The 20,484-nt window shown below is 38.0% G+C and overlaps 1 protein-coding gene across 1 annotated transcript; it reads left to right on the forward strand.

The window, feature by feature from the left end:
- Positions 1-4,133: 4,133 nt before the first annotated feature.
- LOC307041104 (uncharacterized protein) lies at positions 4,134-8,109 on the forward strand. The gene is made up of 12 exons (XM_079684437.1): positions 4,134-4,208; positions 4,307-4,392; positions 4,623-4,711; positions 4,808-4,910; positions 5,004-5,120; positions 5,203-5,354; positions 5,492-5,629; positions 5,862-5,925; positions 6,055-6,183; positions 7,052-7,143; positions 7,292-7,331; positions 7,825-8,109. Exons 3-12 carry the CDS (start codon positions 4,668-4,670, stop codon positions 7,894-7,896), a joined length of 951 nt encoding a protein of 316 aa, XP_079540563.1. The 5' UTR covers positions 4,134-4,208; positions 4,307-4,392; positions 4,623-4,667; the 3' UTR covers positions 7,897-8,109.
- The last annotated feature ends 12,375 nt before the right edge of the window (positions 8,110-20,484 follow it).

A 20,484-nucleotide genomic window follows, 5' to 3' on the forward strand; every position in this document is an offset into this window, starting at 1 on the left:
TTCCCATGCATCAAGGTTATTTTCATGTATGTAATTGTTTTTCCTGCACAGTGTAGAGTCTTGTTGTGATGAGAGGGATACAGGTATTTCATAAAATAAACGTGATCCCTGGAGGTTAGCTACAGAATTGATATCACAATTTAATCGGAGCTGATCACAAGTTGTCATGACTGATCCAGTCATCTCGATGAGCGTTCAGGCTGTGAATAAACAACTTGTGTTTTACTTTTAGGCTGTCTGAAGGTATGGACAGCTATCAAAGCTACTATACATCACATTAAAACGATGAACAAATGAAAGTCGGACACAAATATATAATTTAAATGATTTATTGAAGTTTGCAATGTTTTGAACAGGCATCCACACAGTCACCTACTTTGAAATGTTCGATACCTCCCTGTAAGCGTCACGATATCGGCCTCTGCCCCACAACCTCACATACGAGTGGATCTTAGGAAGGCAGATATAGCAAAAGATGAACGTAAACGACAAACGATGTTTCTTTCCTGGTAAGTCAACAATGGGTCCTCAATGTACACGCCCCGGATTCCGATGACGAAAATAATAGAATGTCGCCAGTTGTCATGACTCAACTTATACTGTAACACCGGTACCACATGGGTAAAAATCAGAAGTGCCGGTACTGCGTACCGGTGAGTACCGGCCCAATTCAAGCACTGCTTTAGTAAAATCATGATATAATATAATTAATGATAATAATTTCTGAGTTGTGAAAGTGCTAAAACAACTGCCATAACCTTGAACTGGATCTAATTGTGTAAAAGCATAATCCTTGCATCGTAGTAATGTTCATCATATTATTTTGTTATTATTTTATGACAATTAATAATATATATTTTTTGTGCTATTTTTACAGAGGGGAAGGATAATGTTCATGCTAATCCAGCCAGCAATCCTAAAATCCAGCTTGAAAATACTGTTACATCTTCATTTCTGGCACAGTCATATGCAACATATTTAAAGGACAAGGTGAATAAACACACATCTCTACCATTTTTGTTTCTTTAAATAACTGTAATTAAGCAGTTAACACTCCTTATTTTGTAATAATGTTTATATTTAAGGAAAAACTCATGGAATTGTTATCTGGATGTCGGAATGAACAACAACCCCTGGCAGAAATCTCAAGGCGTTTCCCAGTATCCAGAAAGGACATCAGTGTTTCCCCTATATACAAATAGTGGCGGCGCAGCGCCGCTCCTGAAATATGAGCGCCGCTGCTAGGGGCGCCAGCCAGGTACCAAAAAAAAAATATATATATATATCTTTTTTCTTAAAATAATAATAAGTGGCGACCATTTTTCATTTTTGATTGTTTGTTATATTGATTTGCAGTATTTGTGTTACTGTATGTTCAATAAAGGTGTATTTTTGCTAAATCTTGAGACATTGCCACTGTATGTACTGGCAGGGCCAATTTCTGGCATAGGCGACACAGGCAGTCGCATAGGGCGCCAGATCTGGGGGGCGCTGCGCTGGTAGCTCTGGGAGGGAAAAAACATTTTTGACCGTTGGCGCTCATCCAAATGTTCGGCCTTGATGTAACAACATTCATAATTAAGTAAATGTAACACCCTTTTCACCCCGGTTACACGTTTAATTTGCCCTGTACGGTGGGCGCTGTAAGTGATGAAAGTGGGGGATGTTGGCTTATCAGGCGCCCGCAGCTCACAGCCAAAGTGCGAGCGTGGTAGAGAGCGAGCAAGGGAGAGAGAGAGAGAGGGCGCACCGGTACCGGCGCTGTTGTTATTAGAATCTGGTGCTAGCAGCGCTAGCGGATATAAGAAGTAGATGTTTCTACAACCAGGGTGGAGGAGAGCTCTCCTGTCAGACTGAGAGGCTCAGTGAGGTAAAGGACTCTCTGAGTGTTTAGATAGTTAATTTTAGTCTAAGTTATCTCAGTGGGTCTCAAACGTTTTGACCACAAATTATGTAAACACATATTTCCAAGGCACTCCTTTATAATTATTAGGATAAATAAAAACAGGTTTGAAATCATTCCAATGTCAGTAATCCAAAAATATTGTTTAAAGTTGGAGAGATACAAAAATATGCATAAATAAATGTTTACTAGGTAAAATAAGATATGAATGAACAACAAAAATAAAATAACTTACATGTATTTGTTATTGGCTATTAGGGCTGTGCATCTTCACTGGTCTCACGATTCGATTCGATTACGATTATCCTGTCAACGATTCGATTCAATTTCGATATCCCGATGCATCAAGATGCATCACGATGCATCACGATTCATACCAATGCGTTGCATCCTCAATTTTCTATATTACTGCACATGGCTTATTTTTTCATCAATGCATACATGCAGTACATACATATGAACTCTCTTTTTATTATTTAAAAAGTGCTTCAGAAATCAATAACATAAATGTCTTGACATTAATTTATAAACCAAAATAAAGGAATTGTATAGGTCTAGCCTCCCATATCTGTGTGTGAAGTAGTTCCATCCTCAAAAACAAAAAAATAATGCTTCTGCAGTCTAACTGCAGCTTCTAGCAACGGTCTTCTGTTAAAAAAGGACACTGAATGTCCTGAATGTGGCATCACACACGAACTTAAGTCTGAACACAGCAGACAACAGGAGTATTTACAATAGCATATACAAACAAAAATACTGCATGTGGGTTCACACTTACATTCTCTGTCTTACTGTTACATAAATCCCATGAATGTATGAGATTAAGTTAGCTTCATTATATCTCAGTGAGTAAGTGAATAATAAAGTTTCGATCGGGTCGCTATCAGCCTGTCACTCGTTATTTTCAGGGAGGGGGCGGGGTTTGGAGACGGTGATCGCGGAAGCTTTTTTCCTCCTGCCTTCACAAACTTTATACACGTATATATCGTCTGAAAATTACTAGAGGACATTCAAACTCTGCAATCCAAGACTTAATTAAATCCACCAAAAACCTGACATGATTGTAACGCGATTATTTTTGAAAAACATAAATCCCTGTGTCTCTGAGCCGCAGCGACACGGAGTGATTCAGAGCGGGTCCTTCTGCTGTTGGTTCTGGAATGGTGTTCTTGTGTTGGTGGATAAAGCAGACTGCTCCGTGTTTGGTGTTGCTGTGCCGCTGTCACGTCTGTTCCCTGATCTCTGAGGTACCGACCGATTTGATATTAAAGTGACAGAAAAAAAAACGTTATAGTTAAGCCGCAGCCGGAAAATCAGGAAGCAACGTTACTACTAATCGATTATCTTCCGTCACTGCATCGATACCGAATCGTCCACGTCCGCATCGCAATGCATCGTAGAAACGATTATTTTCAACACCCCTATTGGCTATGGTAGGTTATTGGTTATGTTCACATACTTATTTGATTATTAAAATGTAAACCGATCTTTTTCATATGGCGTTTTAGAGTTGTGCCCCCTAGATCTAGTCTCTAGTAATTGTGTGCTCAAAGTGCACCAGATCGAAGCATTTTACTGTAAAATGTTCAAAAAAAAATGTCAATAAGTTTCTGTTTTTGCTGTGTATTTGTCTTTGTAGAGATTTTTCATTTATTCTTTACATATAAAATGTGACCTAAAATCTCACCTAGGGCAGCAAATTGTCTAGAACCGGCCCTGGTACTAGGCCTCAAGAGCCTTTCTTGTGCTGACATATACTGGAGAAACAAATTGGCGGGGCGCACTTCGCACGCACTAAAAGATTCCACGCGCTCCGCTCTCACATTATGCTGAGCCCACGTGCGTTAGCACAGCTGCTATGACTCCATCCTAGGGGAAACACTGGACATTCATAGTGTTTGCCCTCCAGAGTTGTTGGGACAGTCCTCAGTAAACATGCCATGGCTGACTGATGATGTAAGTGCAGATAAATAATATTGGTTTGGAAGCTCCAGAAATGTTTACCTAATACTGATAAAAAAAGTGTGAAAAACTAAACAATGAAAAATATTTTTTTATTATAACATGTATTTTCAACGACAGACAGGCTATCGTCTGGCACAACTGGCTCAAGAGAACAAGGTAATAGATTGAACTTTTCCCCATTAAATATAATGTTATAAAACCATTATTAAGGATTATTATAATATCAATGCTACATTTTCTGTTATAGTGTAGTTCTTTGGGCACTTTCGACTTCATTTTGTGGCATCGTGAATGGACTACAAGTGGAGCAGTCAGTGATAGGGTTGTGAAGTCCATCCCTGTAGGTCATTTTACTATTTTTAATGCATACTACAAAAGAACAACAATACACATGTGCTTTTAACATGTATTATATTATCATTTATTGTTGTGCCTTAGGTGTCAGACAAGATCTTCCTGCCAAGACTTGTAGGTGATTATTCTCCAGAGAGGGGGAACCACTTCATTCTTTGGTTGAGCCATCAGTAATATTTTATTATTATTTTTCAAAAATGAAATGTTTATGGAACTGGATAGTTAAAGATAGCGGATTTACATTTTTGGCAGGCAAGTTCATGTTCAGAGGGCCAGATTAAATGTTGCATATAATGCAAATGCCATAACCCAGACCATGACATTCTTTAAAACTTACATGTCACTTTAACCTTTTTCTTAGAATTCTGAATTAAGTGGTGACAGTTATCTTTCTTCACAGGTGCTGGACTTCAAAGCTAAACAGATTAAGATATATGATTCGCTGATGCTTTTCCCAAAAATCAGTGACAGAGACATGGACATACTCAGGTAAAGGGAGAGTCAAAGCCTGACATACAACAGTAATTCGCCAGGTCAGGTTATTTGATAACATATTATTAATAAGGTATTGACTTTCTTTTTTAGAAATGTCTTCACATTGTCTGGTGGCCTTCAAGGATGGACTGTCACGTGTCCTCCCCAGTGGAAGCAGCAGTACTCCGTTAATTGTGGAGTTTTTGTGTGTGCTGTGAGTTAGCTTGTCTTCCTTTTAAATTCATGTGCAATCTGCTGAATACTTAAAGTCAATTAGTCAATTGTTTCTTTCTTTGTTCCCAACCAGGCAGCTGAAAATGAAGTCAGAAATCTGGACGTTACTGCAGAGACTCTGACACTGAATCAGTGCAGGACTCTTCGTCTGCACCATGCTTCGCAGATGCTTAAAACTGTGAATGTTGAGGTAAGACTAATTCATTCTGATCACTCAATACTGGCAATAAGAGAAGTGTTGTGCAAAACTCAAGTTCTTCTTTTTTACAAAGAACTTCCCACCTACCATGGAAGAATTGGCAACGGTGAAACAAAAGGAAATTGAACTACTGGAAGCTGAAGCCAAACAACCAGACTCCAGTATCCATTGCCCGGCTTGGAAAATCAAGTCATGTTTATTCCAGAGAGAAACCGGGACAACTAAGTACTTTTTTATATAGCACTTTACACACAACATACTTGACAATGTCAGTTATCTATAGTTACTACTAGACTACTTGAAAGCACTTCTAATGTATTGTGTAATATTAATAAAGTTGTCCCACTTCTGCATTTTCACAGGTTTTTCCATGAACACATCAAACAGTACAAATGGGTCCAGTGCGCAATGTGTAAGAAATGGCTGCATTTTCAATGTGCTTCTTTGAAGGGAAAATTGACTTTGAAGAGTTTCTTTTGTGGATGCGACACACGTGATGTGTAAGTACATCTTCTTACATGTCCACATGTCAGTGTCAATCATTTTCAGTTTGTTCAGATTAACGGTTAAACAATAATATGTTTTACTCCATTTACGTTTAAATGAATAAACAATATAAATACTAAAAAATTGTCTAAAAATTGAAGGCCTTAGACATTTGCTTTTTAAAATTTTAAAGTGAAATATATTAAAATGTCTGCGCTATTGGAAACATAATTTTGTCTTGAACAGAAGTGGCATCTTGGAGGCACTGGAAGACATGTCAGGAGATATTATGACAGATGAAGAGATACAGGTGATAACATATATTATGCAATTTCTATAGTGGACTTTACAAAGAGTCACCTAAATGACACTCAATATGCGTGTAGTCTGGGCTGCTTACAACTTTATCTACATCTAAATAAACATATATTTTTTACAGGACTTGGAGAGAAACCTGCAGAGTGGGACTGTTCTCTCCAACAGAATGTATCTGTGGGACCATACAGGATTAGATCCAGCCCTACGTCAACATTACGGTGAACATTTTACTTTGTTCAATGACATGAAGGTATGTAGAGTTCTTTTTTTTAATGTCATTAGCATATCATTCCTGATATTTCAAGCAGGCAAACAATAGCCTTTGATTCATTTAAAATGTATCTTTAAATCTTGTTTTACATTTGATATACCATTTAAAAATACACACAGTATGTTTGGCAACGTATTGTATGTCTGCAAAGCCTCAAATGTAACATTCATTCAGCGCTGGTTTTTCACAGTGTAATGTATGATGATGACCTCAGACAGATGAAGCTGAGTTATGTAATATAGTTAACAAACACAATTGCCAGCTACATATAAACAGGCACTTTGGTCCTTAATATAAATACATTTGGATATTTAGTTTAAGCAGGTCTTTAAGTGCCTTAAGAAGATGATGTAATTTCAATAACTCATCTCTCGTGCAGATTAATGTGGTCGTTTTTTTTGCTTCTTTGCCAAATGCCGCTTTGTCATATGTCCTGTTTGGATTGCCGTACGTAGCTGTCCAATAATATGGGAGACCAACTCGCACTTGCGCAGTGCAAATCGGTCAGACATGCAAATCTGTATTCATATTAAGGAACATTATTATTTTCCAGTTTACAATTAGGTAGTTTCACACATTGTTAGGTCTCATATTGTTAATTTCCTCTATGTTTTTAAATTACTTGTTACTTCAGACAGAAGAGATCATCCAGCGAATTCAAAACATACTCTCACTGCCTGTAACTGTAGCTGAGAAGCAGCCTTATATATCAGGGGTACTTTTGCCAGAGGTGAGATGATACGTTTTGGTAAAATAACTATAGTTACATAACATAAAACACAGCATAAGCCTAATTTCAATGTCAGATTTGAACATGCTTTTAATTACAAATATATTCTATTTAAAGGTTTTTATTCAGTGGATGTCACAGGAAAATAAAATCTGCCGATACCAAGCAGAAAGTGTGCTTCTGGAGTGCACATCCATGAGAAGGACCAGGTATAGCCCACTTGCATTGTAGGCAAACTATGTGGACATCAATAAATCCATTCTGCCAGGGACATGTAGTGGTTATGCATATCAAGATTACATTAATGTAATGAAGGAATGGCACCAGTTTCTTAACAAATAATTGTCCTTTTTCCAGAGCTGACATGACAGTAGATGAGGCTCACATACCAGAAGAGGTAGGGAATTTACAAACACCCACAAAAGATTAACTCAACAAATCTATTATATGAATTTTGGCAACCTTTATATATATAAAAGCAGTGTGTGTGCTTTGTAGGCAAAGATACAGGAAGATGTTTTAGTTAGATTTGCAGTGATTTTATTTCTTAAATTCACTAATACATCATGGTATATTTGCTGGTATTCACAATAAAAATGGTAGTGAACTAGAATTCATTTAAATTCAAATGCAACACACAACAACAACAACAACAACAACAACAACAACAACAACATTTCTTAGGTTATAATGTTATTGAATGTAAAGCAAGCCTTTTCAATTATACGTCAATCTCAATCTCGATTATCAATCTCTGGTTATGTTTGATGCAAAGGTTTGTTTTAATTATTCAATGAAATTAGAAGTTGAGGTAAATCTGGTTATTTACTAGATTTACGTTTTACATTTTTAAGCATTAGTTAAAGTAAAAACGTATTTTATTCTTGCAGGAAAACATCTTGATTACCCACATGAATTCTGCTGCTGTTTGGTGCCAAACACAGTTTTCGAGAAGGGACTAAAGTTGCCCGCTTTCCTGTCGATGGATAAGGACAACCAAGCTGAAACCCTACAAGCACTGCAACGCTGGCAAGGGGAGACGGATGAGGATGACTCACCACACAAGCTCTTCACCTTTGAATTTGACAAAAGAAACGACTACGAAACCTTCTGTCAAGAACTCGAGCAGTACAAAGTATTTGCCAGTTTCAAAACCCAATAAAAGGGTTGGATAAAAAAACATGAATTGTGTCTTGCTTTTTTACTATACTGTCATGATTGTAGCTTGTGAATTCACTCCAGGAATAACTAAAGTCTGATTTAAGACTTGATTATATTTGTAATCATTAATCAGAATCTGTAGTAAGTAACTAAAGGTAGCTTATAATAAATGTAGGGGAGTAAAAGTACACAATTTACCTCTGAATTGTAGTGGGGTAGAAGCACTAAGTTACATACCATTTACATACTCAACAAAAGCACAAGGAGGCTTTTTCTAAATCACAAGTCCTACAGTACTTGAGTAGTTAGCCTATTTCCCACCTCTGGTCAACAATGATAGATTTTAATGTCAATACATTGTCTTTATTTACTTATAATATATCTTGAGTATTATCATAAAAATAGCACGTTTATTTATTTTTAACAAACCACGTTCTCCAAGTAAAATCGAATAGAAATGATAACGTTTAAAAAAATAGAGATCGGACCATCAGTCCTGTGTGCAGATCAGTTCGATAAAGTCATGCCAAAACATCGACATTTTACACTATAAATACGGTTTTAAATAGCAGCATTTGCCACGGAAGGCGAGTGGCAGCTACCGCAAACCTTCTCTTACTCTGGCATCTTGTGGCAACTCCTGTATACAGATCAGTTCGATAAAGTCATGCCAAAACATCGACATTTTACACGATAAATACGGGTTTAAATAGCAGCATTTGCCACGGAAGGCGAGTGGCAGCTACCGTAAACCTTCTCTTACTCTGGCATCTTGTGGCAACTCCCGTTGAGCCGCGGCAGATGCCTCGGCAAGTTGTGGCAGATGTGGCATATACCGGAAGTACTTGCCACAGATACCACAAAGCAGCGCCATATAGACTGATATATATATATATATATATATATATATATATATATATAGACTGACTATAGACTTCTATCTATATGGCGCGCTGGTTCATGTTACGTGTCTCGACCATAGACTGTATACTCGACCAATCAGAGCACACCGTGCTCACAGGGAGGGTGGGGGCTGGAGTTATTGGAGCTACAACGAGCCGTTAAAGGCAGAGAGTGAAATTCAGTGAATACACGTAGTTTACAGAGATGCTGTTTGAGAAACCAATGTTAGTTACGTTTATCTTTACCCATGGATGCACAATAAGAACGGACCCATATCGTCTTACTGCCATCCCACGGAGCTGTAATAATGGATATATTGCACATGTTTGCTGTAATTCATTATCATACTACATGGGCTGTATGATTAAATCTTGTACCGTAAATGTTTTATTAAATAAAGTTAATATTACCGACGTTAGATTAACGTCCCTGTAGCTTCTTATTGCACTAAGAAGCGTATTGCACTATATATATGTATATATTGTGGTGATTGACATTATTCACCCACGGAACTATGGGTTGGGGTATTGTTCCGCACGGACATTAGTGAGTGGACCGGACTTCCTGTTTCCCCCGGTCTTATCTTCCTGGGCTGAAAGCTGTTTACATGTTGTTCTGATGTTAAATAAAAGTCTAGCTTGTACCTTCGATACCCCGCCTCCGACTCCCGTCTCTCGGCACTACAATATATATATATATACAGAGCAATCATTCTTTCATGCTAAATGAAGCTCTGTTGCTTGGATATCACTAGATCCAGCGTAATATAAGTACATAACGATTGATGTGTAAATTAGCATAATTACTAGCTAGCCGCTAGCTGCTTACTGCCGCCTCGTTAATATCAAATCCATCATAATAACAAATCATTACCATGCTGTCATGAACGCGCGGTCATGTTATGTGTACTTAAATTGACGTGCTTGATGTGAACGAGCATTTTGGTTAAAGTTGCGCATGCGCTATGAGCGCACATACGGGTACTTCTCAGGCATGCTGGGTAATCTGTGACGTTTCGCTCTCTCAAAAGTTGGGCCATTTTATCATCATGCGCCAATGAGCAACTCTCATAGGAATGAACGCGCAAACGGGTAACGGCCCATCTACACTACAGGCATGAAAAAATCTTGAAGCTGGGCGTGTCTGAAGCTTGGCGATTTTTTGCGAGCAACCAATCACATGAATCTCCCGCCCCCGACATACAGAGCAATAGCAATGTTAAAACGAAGTAAACTGGATATAAACTCTCCAAACAGGCGAAAAAACTATCAGTTTCACCCACTGTCTCTGCCACCTCCCTCCATGCCTGGTTCCTCCGGTTTGTATCCCGGTAAATAGTTCCGGTCGTAAAGAACCGGGTGATTTGCTACCGTAATATCTCGTTTGGAATATGAGGAAATGAACTGCGGTCTGGCTCTCCCAGCTTGCACGCGGTTGGATTGGCTGAGCTTGCACTGGCGGGATTTGCATAAACGGAATTTGATTGGCTGATGCCAAGCATCGAGCCTCAAAAGTTGAACATTGTTCAACTTTTGATGCCGATAGATGCTCGTGATGCTTGCAAAGCCATGCCATGCTCCCCACAATGCAGTTCGGCGAAGATTCAAAATCTTCTACGTCACCCCATTCAAGTGAATGGGCGAAGCGTTGAAAGCATTTTTTGATGCCTGTAGTGTGTAGGGGTAGAGTGTAGGGAGCGGTTTGGGAATGGGCCTATAAGAAGAGCTCTGTGGCTTCAGGCTTGATCGACGTTCAAATGACAGCGTTGGTTTCCCCAAAAGTGGGCGGGGCTGTAAAGTGACGTAAATTTTACTCTCATCTATTATTCAAAACCATTCTATTTATTCTATAGTAAATTACATGCCAGTGTTTTATCTTTTTATTTAGCGATTTGTTTTTGCATGTTTAACTGGGAATGTTTTCATGTTGAACCGGAAGTACGTCACTTCGTCTTCTTCGTCCCTTTTACGTTCCAGACAATGCATGGCTCAGCGTAACAGAGAGAATAGCGACCCCAGGTGTGTCTACATTGGAATTACATCTTCATTACTGAAGGAAAATACTTTACCTAGTGTTTATTAACTGGGTTTTTAATGCAGTTGGCTTTTCTTAATGGTTACAATATTGCTATGAGTTATATCTGAATCAACTTATGTTTCTGAAGATATGTAGTCAATACCTGAAAACAGACGTAGGAAAGATCCTCAGCTCGGTGATTGGCTGTTTTAGCCGCAATGCACGTTGGGATATGGTGTTTATGCGATGTGAAATCCAAAACATTTAAACAAAATAAAATAATACTTTATTCGGAGTGTGCTTGCTTTTCTCTTTGGAAGTCATCACATAACGGCATTGGTTCGGTTCGGTTCAGCTGCATAAAATATTACACATCTGCCGTAGTTCTTTATTTATAGAGCCCTGATGAGAAGGCTTCTGGACAAACAGGAAGAACTGACGCAAAAACTGAATACGTGACGAGGATCATAAATATATCAATAATTAAATAACATCTTATATTTATTTTCACAAAATACGTCTCCTCGCAGTATCAATACTAATTCGGCTGACTTTTATATTTGATCCAATTGGTAGATAGGTTATATTTACACCAAAAAACATTCCCAGTTAAACATGCAAAAACAAATTGCTAAATAAAAAGATAAAACACTGGCATGTAATTTACGTTAGAATAAATAGAATGGTTTTGAATAATAGATGAGAGTAAAATCTACGTGACTTTACAGCCTCGCCCACTTTTGGGAAAACCAACGCTGTCATTTGAACGGCGATCAAGCCTGAAGCCATAGAGCTCTTCTTTTACTGTCCTTTCTTCTTAGAGGAAGTACAGAAACACGTAACTCTGGATTTGTTTTAATGTTTGAGGTGCAATAAACGACACAGCAGGTTTTTGGCATGTTAAAACTATTATTTTCTGCCTCGCTCATGAGAGTAACAGCTGGCGAAATTACAGCCTCGCCTACTGATTTTAACCATATATCGAGCCCGATTCTCGATTTCAAATGTGTTCTCTAAATGATATTTATAAATGACTATTATCATTTTTATAAGCAAGACAATAAATGGCAAAGATATGTAGAAAATAAACGTATTTAAGATACGTTCACAACAAACGTAACATGGGAGAAAATATGTTTCTAGAAGATATGTAGAAAATAAAGGTATTTAAGATACGTTCATAACAAACGTAATATGGGAGAAAATATGTTTCTAGAAGATATGTAGAAAATAAAGGTATTTAAGATACGTTCATAACAAACGTAATATGGGAGAAAATATGTTTCTAGAAGATATGTAGAAAATAAAGGTATTTAAGATACGTTCATAACAAACGTAGCATGGGAGAAAATACGTTTCTAGCTAAACGTAATTGAGAATCCAGTTTAGTTCTGTGGGAACTTAATTTTTAGGAGACAGGGTTGTATTAAAGATGCTGTAAAGTGCAGTTAAATTGTTTTACCATCCCTCTTGTCTTTTTGTAGGTCAATATGAAGTGTCCTCTCCATCTTTACTTGACCTCATGAAGTTTGCAGCCTGAGATAGCCACTCTATGAGGCTGTACTTGCTAACATGCTAATTCATATGACAATATACACATGCTAATCTTTAGCAGCTACAACTTTGATCATGTTTACTAGCTTAGTTTAGTTTCATTGACCTCATGATGTTTTCAAACCAAATACATTTTTGAAACAACATAGGATTGAGTTTTTTTACAATTTGACCGCAGGCTTTACTTTAACAGCAACATGCTAATATGCTCAAAGTAATAATGCTAACACGCTAATAATAAGTTACAATGTTGTTCATGTTTGCTAGCTTAGTTCAACATGTTAGCACGCAACAATGGGACACGGATCAGTTTTGCAAGTGTGAGACAGATTGAAATGTCGACTCCTAATGAAAGCTTTAGCGCAAGTTCAATAAGGAAGACCTAACAATGTGTCACTTACACGTCACTCCATTGCTCTCTCCCCCCTCATTAAATGCGTGGGCGTCACCCCTCAGCTGCCAATTGCTGCACACGTTAAATTCCTTAAAATGCCTGCTCTTCCTTCCTGTCAGTTGTCATTTCAGGTGACCACACGCAACCCTCCTCCACCCCTCTCGCCTCCCGTCTCCTCCAGGACAAAGCTAAACCTTCCTCCTTCAGACCGGTCCCACCTACTTATCACCACCAGTGTCTAGACCCCGGGGATTTCATCAGAGCGGTTCTTTCCCTCCTGAATGATTATCCTGCAAACCGGGGCCTAATCGCCAAACACCATTCCATTCTCCTGTTGTATTATCATGGCAATCATTTCATTTATATGACGTGTAAAGATAAATATGTATTCCATACATCACGTCTCTCCGGTTTGAAATGGCTTTAAATGAAAAGTCAAAGATCACCAAAGTTGTTGCAATTCATCCTGAGAGGACCATGAATGTTTGAGACAAATGGGCCAACCCAGCAAGTAGATGAACATGTTAATTCACTGGAGGTGTGAGCTGCTGGTGGCATTAGGTAAAAGTAAAGGATGAGGAGATGGACACTAAACACAGGGAACTTTTTCAGCTTGTAATTTGTATAACATGTATGAAAATCTGGAAGACAAGGTGCAAGATGATACTAAATCAGACGATAATAAACAGTGGCACCACCGTGAAACAAATACTTACTGAACTAAGGAGAAGAAAAACCCTGGACAAATCCCAGACTCAGCCATGGGGCATTTTGAGTCTGTGACCGAACTGAGTCTCATTGGAATATAAACGTGCTCTCTTTATGTTATTTATAGATTTATGAATTGTGTTTTAGGTGTATTATTAATGTAACTTTTGTATATCATGTACTGCCCAAATAATATAAAATAAAGTTTAAAAAAAATATATATAAGTAAAGGGATCACCAGAAGGATGGATTCACCGGGGATCAACATGAGTGAAGTTGAGATATTCCAGTCTGGAGTTTTCTTCTTGGAGAGGAAATTATTCTGCAAGTGACTTCCTTGGGCAGCTCAGGCACATACAGGGGGATTTTAGTCTCCTGAGTGTAATCCCACGTGAGACTTCCATCAGAAAAGGACCGTTATTAAAGAAGTGTGTTTTATTAAGAATATATTCCTAAAAGGGGGGCTCGTCTATCATCACGGATGTGCAGGGGTCCATTATTACACCAGAGTTATCGCTCCTGTCCTTGGTAACACTGCAGTGCTCAAAAGGCTACTATAAGGAAGAGTAATGGTGACCAAGACAGAGAGATATATAACAGCCAAGCATCACATGATGAATTACTGCTTTGCCTGGGCTTATTTGTTTGTACTTAGGGTTGGCTGTGATATACCAAAAAGCTGTGCACGCTACAGAGGAGGTTTCAGGTATCAGACAGGCCAACAAGCTAAAGGAAAGGGGAAGCTGGGGGTGGGAAAACAGGACATAATGTTCAGATTATTTCTGGTTCTAACATTTAAGATGTGCTCTTTTTTATAACCCTGTCATCCATCACTACACCATAAAGAAAAAAAAGACATCCCTTTAGCAGAGATTCATGAATTTCGCTATACTATAACCTGTCATTCTAAAAAAAATAGTTTTTTATCTATGCAGATATAATGTATTTTAAACATCTCCATTAAAATGTAGCACTTCTTTTAAAATGATGTGACCCCCCAACCATGTGAGACCTATGCTTCGTGCACATCATTATGTATACTTTAAGTCGCTTTTCATGGCGCTTTTTCACATTTTTATCCTATATAGGATTTCTTCCATCTCTGTCAAGCATTTTTAATGATATTTGAAACTTCTTGGGATTTTATTATTTTTAAGCAAATTGAAAATGCTCATACAAATAGTTGGATTGTGGATCAACTAAGGGCACTTGCATCATAAATATAAATGTTGGCAATTAATTGTTTTGTACCCTCAAGTAAAATTCATATTTCTTTCCCATTATGAGGATATATTTTTCAGAGAATGTTATTTCCATACAGCATTTAATACAAACTTCATTCATAAGTTGTAATTCGATGCCACCTCCAGGTAGTTATCCACAAGAGAAATGGTTAACGTGATATAGCAATTGTGTTTTCTCCTCGATGGAGGGGTGGAAGCGTGGAAAAATTAAATATTTTCCTCTCGGCAATGGAATCCAATTTTACCTCTGCCTTCTGCACGCCGGCTAAGAAATGGATGGCCATTAAGAAATGGAAGTCTTTCTGTGAATGAATATACATATTCCAAGACACCACTTATCATCCAAGTGAATTTCATAATGCAATCAATACTTCATGGTCACAAAAACTGCATCAACACAATGAAAGCCCAGCCTCAAAAACAGCATTGTGCGTCAGGGTCTATAAATTCTGACCAGATGACTCCACAACTTTTAATTTTTTAATGTATTAAGTTCTACCCCCTGCTTTGTGGGAGGGTGGTGCAACACAATCAAGTGTAACGATGCCATCTAGTGGCAACACCAGACATAATTTACATCTGGTCAATTCATCACTATAGGAATCAAGTCTATTGTGTTCGTCTGTATGAACAGTGGGAGAAAGTGAAATGTATCATCATTAATGGACTCTGTTTCAACTGCTCATCCACAGGGTTGTTTCATAATGCTTGCAAGGCTCTTTATGTCCTCACTCAGATATGGAGGAGACATTTGATCCATGTGGTTTTTACTGCTGCTCAGCACTGATGATCAGTTTTCCGAGGAACTATTTTAAACCCTGCTGGCCACACACAGGCCTCAGACACCAACACCCCTCCATACCTTAGCTCCCGTCTGACAGATTGTAACTCAAGGTTCAAGCCAGTTTGTTCATGAAAAAAGCTAAAATGTCTTAACACAAGTCTAATAGTTGTTGCCTTAATGAAAAGTGTGTTCGATTAGGCCAGACAGACAAGGCCAGACAGACAAGATTCCTAAATGTAGAACTAAAACCTGACAAGGCACAAGACGCTATGTTGAATCCCCGCCCCCCTGTGGGGAGCCAGATCACTTCCCCTGTTTCTGAGACACCGAAGTTAAAATAAACGTATAGTTACTTTCTCAGAGCTGTTATGTGCAATACATTAACATCAAATCTTCGTACTGCCTCCTAAATGAAGATATGGTAATACAAGTCAGGTCAATCATACATTAAGATGAGGATTTATTTGCATGATTCAATGAAATAAACGTTGTATTGTTGTCTTGTTTATCTTTTGCACCTTTTGCAAAATTGAGGTACACATTTGTGATAATAAAGTAAACTGAATTGAACAAAACTGGAGGATATTTTGGGGGGAAAATACAATATGTGTATTCCTTATCTTTTATTTTTATCCCTTTACCTGCCAGTTGACCTTTCTGTATATGTCTGTACATTTGCCTAATTAGATGTCTGAAAAGAAGAGAGGGAACATAAGAGTGTTCTCTGTACAGTAGCCATGGAGACCAGAAATAATAAAAAAGATGGATTGTAATAATATGACATTATAAAAGAATAGTCAAACTATTGCACGTCAACCTGTATTGTTACGGTGAAACAGAAGGCAAATATGGGTTTTCAGATTCACCATTTATTTTGTCAATGACCCTCACTTCATTGGCCTTTTTTAGAGATCTATAGATGGCACTTTTTTCTCTCTGATTAGCAACACTGACTACTAATTGAGGGCTTAAAATCATTAAAAAAACGTATTGCTTCCGTAGGAAATTCATTTGCAACCCTTGCAAGAGGATCTTCAAACAGTAGAGGTTTCATGGGCAGCACATGTAAAAGCTTCAATGAGCTTAACATAGATTTCAGTAAATTGTAACAGTTTGTACATTTATATGGAGACTCATGTTGAAGATTATCACTTTGACCCAGAGGCTTTCTGGACATGGCAGCATCTTAAAGAAATAATGAAGCTGCAAAAAAAATGGAGGCTGTTCTTCTCAGAATGTGCTTGCGGCTCAAATGTCAAAAGGCGCCTCTGTTTACTGTTGCAGAGGAGTCAGGTTGAAACGGGTCAGATGCTTTGGATCAGCGAATCACCCATCATCCTCTAGGACAGGGGGACACTGGTGACTCTCGGGCTGTTCCAGCTGATGATAGAATACCATCAACAAGCCAAAAGATGAATCACTCCATAGCCGATTGTTTAAAAGTTGCAGGTCAGTGGGAGAAAGAAACAATTAAAAGCTCAACGATAATCTCAGCATGGGCTGTTGCTGCTCCCAGAAATATGCAGGAATTAGACTTTAAGATTTGTTAATGTACGTTAAGGTCAGAAACTGTTTCATTAAAACGTATTCAGCTCGTTAGGGTCGATACACCACATGGGAGTCAATAGTGCCTGAAAAGCAGATTTTTTTGAGGGAGGAGTATCTCATCTTACATGGATGCAGTTGCAAATCATTTCTTTGTCATATATTTGACACATATATAAGTTATTCTGAGTAACTACATTTGATTTGAAAAAGGCAACGCATGTTAAAAGTTGCAAGCTCAATTCTGTCCTCTGTTCAGGAAACCTTACAAGAATTGGCAATATCGCACTCTAATGAAATTCACTTTGAATTTCAATCACAAATGACTGATTACCTGCATTTTTTTTAATTCATGCAATTGTAGAATTTCTAATTTTAGCTATAGATAAAGTAAGAGCAATAAGGAGAATACAAAAATAACTTCTTATTTATGTTTGAGAACATTTTCCTTATCATTTATTTTGTGGCTTAATATTGACTGCCTTACATTAGTAAACAAGTGTTGGTTGTTAGTTTAACCCTTAGATGCACGAGTGACTGGACCCTACACTCTTCCATAAGTGGGTCAAAAAGGACCCGTATTAGAATAATGTGTTTTTATGTCATTTTTGTCATTTTGGTTAAGAAAAATCACTTGTATAATATTTAGTATTATATTTTGGTTCACACTAGAAACATTTTATATTAAATGTTTCACCATTTATCATTTTAGAACAATCTTTTACATTTCGAAAAAAAACGTTTTTTCCAGAGGATTCCATAGAAAATGCATGCGGGTCATTTTTCGACCCACTTATGGAAGCTTGGGGTAGTAATACAAAAAACTAAAATTTCTTAAAATGTAAAAATAAAATTTGAATGGCATGATATCCAAAACATGTCTTTTGAGGAATAACTTGAATATGAAATGATAAAAGAAATGTAATTACAAAGATACTTCAAGAAAACCACCTCACCGGGTCAAAAAAGACCCACTTATGCATCTAAGGGTTAAGGACTGAATGTCTGCTTACTAGTTCATTCGAAAGTGTTTCACTACTGTATATCTTAATGTCTTAATGAACAGATGGTGGTACATCTCATTAAGACTGTGAGGTACAATTTTAAGCCCAGAAAAAAGCTGACCTTTTAAATACAGGCATAATATACACAAACATGTGTTTTAAAAAACTTACTATCTGAGAGCATGTACAGTATTAAAGATGATCCTCTTTTTCCTTGCACATATTATAAAGCCATTCGAGGTGAAACATTTCCAGCTATAGGACCAGGGTTTACCTGGTTAAGGTAGCGGCTAAGACACACTGGATCTATAGCAGATTACATAACAGCTTTGTGATTAATAACCAAAGAATGTTTGGGTATTCCAAACAGTGGAATTATAGCTTTTCACTGTTAGGGATTGAAGAATTGCTCTTAAGTGTGAGTGGATCCAGATATATAATTAGAACAAAATGTACGGTAATTATCACTGAGGCTGGCTGACAGAACTTACAATTAGGTCTGAAGTTTAAGACTTCGCTTACAATTACACGTTAGTATTTCACATCAAGTGCTCTTTGTAAAATGTGACAGAACTGGGGGGGGCAATTTCATCTTTCCTTTTATTCGTAAACACATTTTCTTGTTAAGAGAATACCGTAGATAATTATAGTTACCTCACAACAGCTGCCAAATATGAATTAGAAATGTTAAATCATTCCCCCATCACAAAAACCTTTGGCAACTAATTAAGCAGAATGTAATCCTGAGTATAAATGTTAAGTTATCTGAGCTTGCTGAGCATCAAAACATAACACCGATACATCACAGCAACATCATCTGTCTGTAGAGACTCTTTACATGAGAGCTGAGCTGACAGAGTACAGAAGTCAAAAGCATCTGGAAAGTACATACTCTGTTTTCTTTTTTTTTGAGTATTGGCAACAAAACAACACAGGTCAAATTATATGTATTTAAGCTGTCAAACCGTTTAAGGTCTTTTTTTAAAACTACAGGCTGATATTCATTGTGACGTTAATTTTACCCCACTAGCAGCTTATCACTTTTATACTTCTACAATATAGCCCTTGTAGAAAGACGCAATAGGTGTAGTAAAACGCTTACTCAAAACCTAATGACAAAATACACCGTTATGATCAGCAAATGGCACATATGAGTGCTTTAGGCTTTAACGCTCCTAACAGCAGAACAACATAATTTGACACAATCTCCCAAAATCTTTGCAAGAATGATTTAGTTAACTTTTTGCAGATGTTCTGCCCTTATGGTGGGAGTTGAGTTAGCTTCAACCACTAATACTACCCAGTAATGGTTGAGAAATAGTAGAGGTGATGGTCAATAGAAAGACCTGGTTAAAGTTATGGAAAGATGCATTCATGGTTTAAAGAAACCAATCGACTGTTGGTATGAAACAGGAAACAGAGTAATGCTCGTGTCACAAGGTTTGTAGCCAATCCATCCACCCTGGATAACCTCCTATAATGCCGCTAGAGGTCCTTGTGGGGATAAGGCATATACACAAACAACCAATACTGTTATTTTTGGACAGAAATGTAATAAATGTTATTAATTCATTCATTAGTTGTATTACTTATCCATAAATAAGAACATACACTGTATTGATCCGAAATGTTCTGGTGAGCACTTTTGTTAGTTTAATTATATATATATGCCTTATGTTAGCGGCGACCTTATTCTGGCACATGTCCCCAGGAAGATGAGACCTTGAGGGGGAGGGGCGGGGGACTATATGACCCAGTAGTGCCAAGTTTGCAGTATTCCAAGTTGAGTGTCCCAGCATGCACCAACAACAGGTGGAGCCCGTCTTTATGGGTGCTCTGAGTGTTGCATGACAGCGACAGCTAAGGGCTTATCACCACGGTCAAGGGTAGAGACAGGCGGAAGGGGGGAGAGCAGTCCAATGTCACTGCATGAGATGGTAACAGAGTGACTTGGTAAGATGTGAGAAATAAGGAGAGGGAAATTGTATCTAGGGAGAAAAAATCCCAAGGGGAAGATAAGGATTTTATCTCTTTTTCCAGTAGGGTATTAGGAAAAGAAGGTGGCCTTGTTGCTGTAAATAGAGACATCTCAGTTATGTCAAACACTCCCTCTGCAGAGAGTCACATGATGGACAGGGAATTCCTGGGAGGCCACACTGACCTCGAGCGCAGCTAAAAGAGCTTGTGATTGTGACTCAAGCCAGTCCGGCCACCCCAAAGAATATCAGCCAATCAGG

The sequence above is a fragment of the Notothenia rossii genome, assembly GCF_949606895.1.
Source record: "Notothenia rossii genome assembly, chromosome: 5".
Lineage (NCBI taxonomy): Eukaryota > Metazoa > Chordata > Actinopteri > Perciformes > Nototheniidae > Notothenia > Notothenia rossii.

Excerpts from the sequence above, each read along its gene's own strand:
- LOC307041104 (XM_079684437.1), top strand. The coding sequence starts at position 4,668 with ATGCTTTTCCCAAAAATCAGTGACAGAGACATGGACATACTCAG. Across the intron at positions 5,355-5,491 it reads AGAGAAACCGGGACAACTAA|GTTTTTCCATGAACACATCA; the intron begins GTACTTTTTTAT and ends GCATTTTCACAG. Across the intron at positions 7,332-7,824 it reads AGGCTCACATACCAGAAGAG|GAAAACATCTTGATTACCCA; the intron begins GTAGGGAATTTA and ends TTATTCTTGCAG.